The 8,249-nt window shown below is 39.7% G+C and overlaps 1 protein-coding gene across 1 annotated transcript; it reads right to left on the bottom strand.

The window, feature by feature from the left end:
- Positions 1–1,247: 1,247 nt before the first annotated feature.
- On the bottom strand, positions 1,248–7,490 carry ildr1a (immunoglobulin-like domain containing receptor 1a). The gene is made up of 9 exons (XM_085156663.1): positions 7,204–7,490; positions 6,409–6,579; positions 5,802–5,951; positions 5,317–5,436; positions 5,012–5,158; positions 4,551–4,673; positions 4,255–4,436; positions 2,930–3,556; positions 1,248–2,785 (listed from the first exon to the last, which is right to left on the bottom strand). The coding sequence occupies exons 1-9, from the start codon at positions 7,247–7,249 to the stop codon at positions 2,747–2,749; spliced, it is 1,605 nt and encodes a 534-aa protein (XP_085012789.1). The 5' UTR covers positions 7,250–7,490; the 3' UTR covers positions 1,248–2,746.
- Positions 7,491–8,249: the final 759 nt, after the last annotated feature.

Raw genomic sequence — 8,249 nt, 5'->3', positions numbered from 1 at the left:
GCATCTCTGCATCACCAGGTGTGGTCTTCTGCCTGTACACAGCAGTAGAAAATCACACCTGGTACCACCCCTGTCAGCTAAGAACAGGTAATTGAGGCTACAGTTCACTAAGGCTCACCAAAACTGGACAAGAGAAGATTGTAAAATTGTTGCCTGGTCTGAAGTTTTTGTTTTGAATTTCTGCAGAGACAACTAAATGTTAGGAGAATTTAGCATAAACAACATGAAACATAAATCCATCCTGCCTTGCATCAGTGCTTCAGTGGTGTAGGATATTTTCTTGGCACACTTTGGACCCCTTGGACATTGTTTAAATACTACAGCTTGCCTGAGTATTGTTTGTGACCATGTTCATTCTTTTATGACCCCACAGTGCCCATCTTCTAATGGCTGTTTGCAGCAGGACAACATGTCATGTCACAAAGTTCAAATCATCTGAAATTAGTTTACTGAACATGAAAATGAGTTATCTGTACTCCTTCACAGTCAAAAGATCCCAATCCAGTAGAGCACCTGTTGGAGGGGGTAGAACAAAAGAGTCTCATCTTAGATGAGCAGCTAACAAATCTGCAGCAACTGTGTGATCCTGTCATGTCAGTATGGAGCAAAATCTCAGAAGAACGTTTCCAGCTCCTTTCTGAATATATGCTATGAAGAATTAAGTCAGCTCTGAAGTCACAAGGGGATTCAACCCATTACTAGCCAGATGTAACTGGTAAATTGGCTGGTAAGTGTACAACAAGAGCATCAAGTGATAAACAATATTTGAGAAACCACTGTGTGGCTGCATTAGGGCATGCTGCTGAAACAGTGATAATGATAATGCATTCAGAAGTGCTGTTTGTGTTTGCCTCATTAACAGAAGCAGGTATAATTAGCATCTGGTTTCTCAGTTCAGCTTCATCATGTGCACTTTCAACAAAGACAGTGTAAACAGGAAACGGGAAAAAAAAAAAAAAACCTCATGCACTTTTAAATCTGAGAAAAATACATATTATTTTACATTTAACTTTGCTACTGTCCTTTTTGCCAAATAACCTAATTAGCTGTTCTTCCAGTTGTTTCTTTTTAGTGCGAGTTACTTTCAGTTTTTTGTTGCCCCTGTCCCAGGACTTCTGAGATTAAACTGCTGCCATCAAATTGAGAATGAGCTCATGTTTTCCATGAAATGGTGAAGTCTCCTATTTAAACATTTCACATTTTCTGTGTTCGGTTTTGAATAAAATAAAACTTTTGAGATTTCCAAATTCTTACATTCTCATTTTTATTTACATTTTACACAGGTTCCCAATTTTTGGGAAGTAGGTTTGTACAATGACTTTACAGAAAACAGTTTCATTTAAAAAAATTAAAAAATAAAAGCACCATATAACAGAAAAAGAAAAAACCCAGCTGAAAATTACATTAAGACAATAAAAAGAAAGAAAGAAAATCGACATTAAAGCGCAAAACCAACTGACTTTGCCAGTATGTAAAAAGCCCACAAACAAACAAAAAACACCCCAAAACTATAATTCCCCTGCAACACCTTCACCTTTACATAAACCGTCCTGCCATCAGCTTTAATTTGCATCATATTTAGGCTTTTAGAAGTTTTACAGTTCTACTGTGAATTGTTTTGGGGTTTGGGGTGTATAGTCGATGTCTGATAATTTATAGGTTTTGGATACATACTTTGATATTGCTTTTGCATTTTAGGCTATATTTAGATATGCAAATAGTTCAGAATATTAAAAACTATGGCTGTCAAGAAAACAGTGGCAGTGTGATAAGATATGGCAACCTACTTTGATGATTTCTCTCTACATGTGGAACATCGCAAAGATTTGAAGCCCTTATCGACACAACATGTGCGACTATCAAGTTGCTCAAAGGTCAAACAGGAAGAAGAGCAACTCACAGGTATGTTGTACCCCAGATGTCAAAGACTTATTGAAGTACTATGACAAAGTGACTGTACAGTTTTTTAAAAAGAGAAAAAACAGCTTGTAATAATAGTGAATGAATCAAAAAGGTCCGTCACTCCATTGACTGTATGACTAATTTACTCCTAGTATCTCCTAGATACAAGTTATGTACACATGCATTTTCTAACCATAGCCAAGTAATGTATGCATTTTCTTTTAAAATATAGTAAATACAAAAGACACAAAAGACATTATGGAGATGTGAAAGCAATATTTTGTGATTTAACAAAAGCATAAAATGTAATCATATTGATGTGGTTTAAACTATAAATTATAACATAACAAAAACAAAAATGCTTACTCACCCTGAGAGACTTTTGTTTTGCACCTTGTAGCGTTTGTTTTATGACTTTATCCCTTATAAGAATTAACTACCAAATAAATAGATCTTCAGCACAAAAAAAATAAAAAAATAAAAAAAACCGCAAAAAGCTTTTAGTCCAAATTTCCTTCTGAATAATTTCTTTAGACTAACTAACCAGCTGAGGGGAGTATTACCACAAGGGTTAGGGTTAGGTTAAGGTTTCCCTTCTCTCATGAGCCATTTGACCTCTATCCACCTGTAAGAGGGGAAAGCATGACGAATATCTGGATTTTTCAATCTCAGAGTTTATGTCCTTCATCAGATGTACAAAGAGTTAATCATTTCACAGATTTAAAAAAAGAAATAAAATAAAATATATATGGGCATATAAAGGGTTTACCCAGAGCCAGACAACAGGCTAATGAGTTGGCTTGCTCTCTGAAACAGAAGTCAGTGTGTTTCGCAGATGGAGGGCTCAGATGACGATGCTGTTCCCACTGCGAGACGCCTTGTCCTGAGAGAGACATACTAACTTTAGATTCACTGCACTAGCAAACAGAGGTTTTATTTATAATAGTGACTGCATGTTTGAGAAATGTGTGATACAAGTGCATTGGTGTACTTGCAAGTTTGCAAACTAAAGCAAAGTATTCCTTACAGAGTAATAATCATTTCTTCGTGCTCCTGGTTTCTGTCCCGGCTCGTACTCTGTGTAACTGGGAGGTTTATCAGACCAGCCTCCACCTCCTCTCCTTGCACCTCCCACCGCCCCTCTTCTGCTGCTTCCCTCATCTGAGCTCCAGGACCCTCCCCTCGAGTGTCGTGCTGCTGGGGGAGAGTAATTCCCTCTGGACCTGCTGTCAAACAAGTCATCCCTGGAACGGGATCGAGGGCGGTCCATGCCTTCTCGTGCCCGGCTGCGACCCCGCCCATCCAGTGACTCCTCGCTGTAGCTCCGGGGAATACCTCTAGATCTGGTAGGTGACGGGTAACGTCTGCCCGCTCCCCCTTGCTCGTCGCGACGAGTGTAGCCACTGCGGCTGCTTTCACTGGAACTCGGTGGCCGGGTCTTGGGCGCAGGAGGTGGAACTCTGCCTAACTGCGACTCCCTTATTGGCGGAAGCGTAATGACACGACGCTCTGCTGGGCCATCGTTGAGGGCAGAGATCATGCTGGGGGGGCCTGGTGAAAATGGGACATTGACAGGCATGTGGTGGGAAGGAGGCGCGTATTGCTGGGCAGGAGGTGCATAGTGCTGGGCGTGAGATGGGGGGGCTGGCTGGGACTGAAAGAAGAGAGAGATAAGAAGAAATAAATATAACTAAAACTTAAAAACAAAACTAAAACTGTGCCCAGGTTCAATGCTACAAATAGAGAATATACTGTTATGGTAATTGCATCATTAAAATAAATAAATAAATATCAGGGACTTATCGTCAATCAGTCAATATGATAAGCCTCAGAAATGAAGTGAACCACTACAGGGAACTTCAGGTTTAGAAAAGCAGAAAATGTTCCACCATTTTAAGAATTTTTGTTTCCTGAGGAAACTAAAATTACGAGGTTGAAGACACCAAGTCAGTTGTGACCTTCTAAAGTGTAATATTTAATTTTCTAACACAATGCTGTGATTAACATGTTGTGTCAAGTCTGGATGTCTCCAACTATGCATTCTTAACATATAACGTGAAAGACGTGTTTAAAACTAAGCAAAAAGCTCTCTCTTCACTGTGGGTTTGATGAGCCCGTCTGAAACGGTCACACTTTAATTTTCCGATGACATCAGTCAGACATAAGTCATAAAAAGTCGGCGCAACTGACTTGTGTTAGCTCAAAAAACAATACAGAAAGCAAAAGTATTCAAACAAGTGCAACGTCCATGACGTAGTAGGCCATGAAGCATAGGAGCCATTACAATTCACAGATTGTTGCTGTAAACCAATAAATGTGTTTTTGTTTACATTAAAAGTCGTGGGAACATACCTGTAGAAGAGGACTGGTCATGTCCAACCCCCTCACTTGGTTCTCCAGGTAGTCGAGCATGTGATTGTTATTGGCTGGTGTGCGGTTACCTTGGACACTGGGAGGGGGCATGCTGTAAGCTGAAGACTGAGGAGGAGGGAGAGGCATAGTCTTTAAAGGGATGTTGCTCCCTGCAACAGACGCTGAAGACAAAAAAGAAAAGAAAAAAAAAGCATTTAGAAAATTTAAGGAAACAGCAAATTAAAACCTATTTAAGTCTGTCACTTTAATATGTGCAGATTAATGTGTGCATGTACCAGCGTAGAGCATTGGGTTCATCTGGCTGGAGGCGTGGCTCAGTGGTGCATATATTGGTTGTCCTCCTAACCAAGGATTCATGGCATTCTGAGCCTGCTTCACCATACGATGCTGCATCACAGCTAAAACATGAGAACAACAATTTCTAGTATGTACAGATTCAGTGAGGCTATTTCAAAGTATATGGGCTTTTTATTTGCAGCATGATAAGGTCACATGTTTGATTTCACTAAGGCTATTAGCAATAGATACTTTCAAACACAAATGAAGGCCTGCAGAAAGGATCTGTTAATGACCAAACTGAGTGGAGCAATGGAAACAGCAATCAAACATTCACTAGATATACAGGCAATGAAATATTCTCCCTTCCTTCATGCTTGTTTTTTTTTCCTCCTCAACTCCCAAGCTGCCTTATTCCTTGACTTCTGTTGTTGAAGCGCCCTTAAATGAAAGCTTTTACCTTTCTCAGGACAGCAGCACCTCTGTGGGCAGCAGGGACAGCGGACATAGCAGCAGCATATCTGAGGGCAGCACTGGCAGCAGCAGATGCATAAGAGCATGATGAGAAGGAGGGCACCGATGATGATGAGCAACGCAGTCAACCAGTCTGTAGGAAGACGAAGAAAAAGGGAGACGCTCTGTGTTCTGTGTCTTAAGAAGCAGACTAGGTTTTTGCGTATGTTACAGCATTAATAACATTAACAGAAGCTGCAGCGCACACAATTATTTGTGTTTAATCCTATGCATTCATATTTTCTTTCTTACTGTAGACAATGAGTTTGACTTCTTTGGAAGTGATCCCACTGGTGTCTCCAGGAGCATTAACATTGCAGACATACATCCCGTTGTCCCACCACATCACCTCATTGATCACCAGATCTGCCACTGTCCAGACAATGCAAACATACATGATTAAATTCAACTTCCTCTGTTGTGCCCTCATTTCAGAAGCTCAAAGAACTGGACAGCATTCGTCAATTCACTTCCATCTCTACAAATTAAAAGGCCATCGGGATAACATACTATTAATCTTTTATTTCTGCAAAAATGATCACATAATGAAAATGAAGGAAGAACAACCAAAAAAGAAAAGTTCTCACAGTTATTTGAACAAAACTACCAATTCATATTGTACCAAGCATCTATTTAAAAGATTTATACAGGTGCTTCAGCTTACAAACAAAACAAAACAAAACAAAACAAAACAAAAAAACCCAAATCACATTTAGGCTCATCTTTGGTGAACTCACGGTTTTGGACGGAAATCTTCCGTTCCTGGTACTCTGTTCCCAGTATAGGCTGGTTGCTTCCTGTTTTCTGGACCACAGTGCGTATTGTCCGGTCTCGGTCTGGACAGTCATTTGATGGATCTTGTCCCAACTGTAGTTGAGCCTGGTATGCTGCAAAACCAGACGTAAAAGCTTAATAATGCAAAGACTGACAACTGGCCAAAACATGTTACTGGCTGTTTGGGATAAAACTGGTGGTTCACAAAAGACAAGATCATCAGGTACAACCCACAAATGATCATAGATGAAATTATTATTCTTATTGTTATTGTTCATTGCAGCCTTGGGAATAGCAAAAATGAAACGTGTGCAGTAGGAAGCACCACACCAAGTGAGGTGAGAGTAAAAAAAAAAAAATAAAATAAAATAAATAACTGATTGAAAAAAAAAAACAAGAATTAGATCAAATTAATGCAGAAATGCAAAGAAATGTATATGCATTTAAATCTACATAGATTTCTATCTTTGTCACCATTGCCAAAAGTTTTTTGGCACTTTAATCCCACTCTGTGGCGGCACCCCCCCCCCCCCTCTCCCCCCACCCCTCAGGTGACAGTTGCTTTTGTACCTGTGGAGTAATACTGCAGTACAGGGTCCATGCAGAAAGACTTGAAAGTCCATGTGAGAATAACGTTTTGGGGGTTTGCAGAGGTGGAGTAGTCGCAGCGGAGGACCACTTTGGCAAACAAAAGCGTGCTGTACTGCGTGTAGGGAACGATCACCTGAACGCATACTGACACTGCAGAAAGACAACAAACAGAGAGTTAACCACATATAGTACTATACAATGATCCATTAGGTTACATTATTTATCAGCAAAAGTCCATGAGGAAGAATAGTGGAAAGGAGACAACGAGTGAGCGCTACTATGAGCCAAGGAGTTAATGTCAAAGTAGCAGGACCAGAAAAACAGGTGGCACAGACAAAGACACAGGAAGTGGCCTACTGTGAAACTACCAAGCAAACACTGAAAAGGTGGAATGAAACCCGATGAGTTCATCTAAGTGTGGGCATAGCGCAGTGACTCTTTCCAGAGTGGAAATAAAGAAAATCGTTGGTTTAACTTTAAAGAGTGACTCAATGGGTCCCAAGTATCTCTAAAGTGACCCAAATATTAATAATCTCCGACAGACAAATGTTTAAATTAATTAATAATTAAATTAATTATTAAATTTGCTTAACCAACTATGAAACAAGACGGTCATGTTTGATTGCTTCATGTAAACACCTGTGTCATGTGACCGATACTTAAACTTATGTTCATTTTTGTAAGTGTTTTTTTTTTTTAACATTTACTTGATAAACTGGTTTAGTACACTTGTTTTTACACAAACATGAAGCTAACATGTAAAAAAAAAAATACCTTTCAGAAGCGACAGCAGTACGACAGCGACAGGAAGTCTCTCCATGATTACCAAAGGGTACAAACCCCCTCACCCCAAAAAAACCTTCGGCTCCAAATACAAACAGAGAGGCAACACTCCCAAGATTAAAAAAAAAAAAATAACCACAAAAAACTCCACAAAACACGAGTTTCTATCTTCACTTTGGCCTAACCACAACTGCTCATTGTTTCCGCCTACGAGTGCCACTGAAGAGTAGCCAATGTTTGTAGCTGATCCCTGAGACTGAGCTCATCTGTGGCTCCACCCCGAAACAGGTGAGCTTTCCTGTGGCGTAGGCGGGTGTAAAGCAGGAAAATGCCACGATTATTTGCAAGCGCATAAACAGATACTACCTGTAACATCTCACTGGTCTTATCTGATTTTCTCTGGCTGTAGGAGTATTTTGTTTGTATGACACTGTGACAAATGTGTTCTGAACTCTAGATTCAATCTTTTGACTGGGCTGGAGAGAAACCATCACTGGATTAGGAAAAAAAATATGTTCAGCTTATTCATATTAAGCAAATATTTGCTCTTCCAGGTGTTAGGAAATGTTTTTCGAAATCCCTTCAAAACAGCTGTGTGACTCATGAATGAATAATACAGGAGAGGGAAAAACTGAAGCTGGGCTTTGCTCTTCATGCCTTTGTTTCCTAGACTAATCAAAGTCTTTTCTAAGTCTTTCATAAAAACCTCAGCAATAATAATCTGTGTTTTAGTGAAAACAAATTACACTCATATAACCACACACAGATCCAACCTCTTTGGTATGTTCATATTCAAGTGTACTTACCAACTGCGCTTGTGTAAAACTATTGTAGCTTAACTGTTCTGAATGATCAGCATCATCATTTCTTCTATTCCAACTTCCAAGTGGAAACAGCTCTAATTAACCAAGTAAGTAAAACTGGAACAATTCACTGGGTTCATGAGTTGTGCACTGACATGTTTATTAGTAGGCGTCAGGGATTAAACAAGTGTCATTATTCCCAAGTTACAAGTTAACTAATGATTTGCACTGGCT

Source organism: Neolamprologus multifasciatus, chromosome 1 (assembly GCF_963576455.1).
Source record: "Neolamprologus multifasciatus chromosome 1, fNeoMul1.2, whole genome shotgun sequence".
Classification (NCBI taxonomy): Eukaryota; Metazoa; Chordata; class Actinopteri; order Cichliformes; family Cichlidae; genus Neolamprologus; species Neolamprologus multifasciatus.
Note: the sequence above shows the minus strand (reverse complement) of the source record. Positions and strands in the feature narration are given on the sequence as shown.

Bases quoted from the DNA above. Each gene is read 5' to 3' on its own strand.
- ildr1a (XM_085156663.1), bottom strand. From the start codon at position 7,249: ATGGAGAGACTTCCTGTCGCTGTCGTACTGCTGTCGCTTCTGAAAG. The intron at 6,580-7,203 runs GTATTTTTTTTT...GTCTTTCTGCAG, and splicing joins ACTGCTGTCGCTTCTGAAAG to TGTCAGTATGCGTTCAGGTG. The intron at 5,952-6,408 runs GTACAAAAGCAA...CTGGTTTTGCAG, and splicing joins ACTGCAGTATTACTCCACAG to CATACCAGGCTCAACTACAG.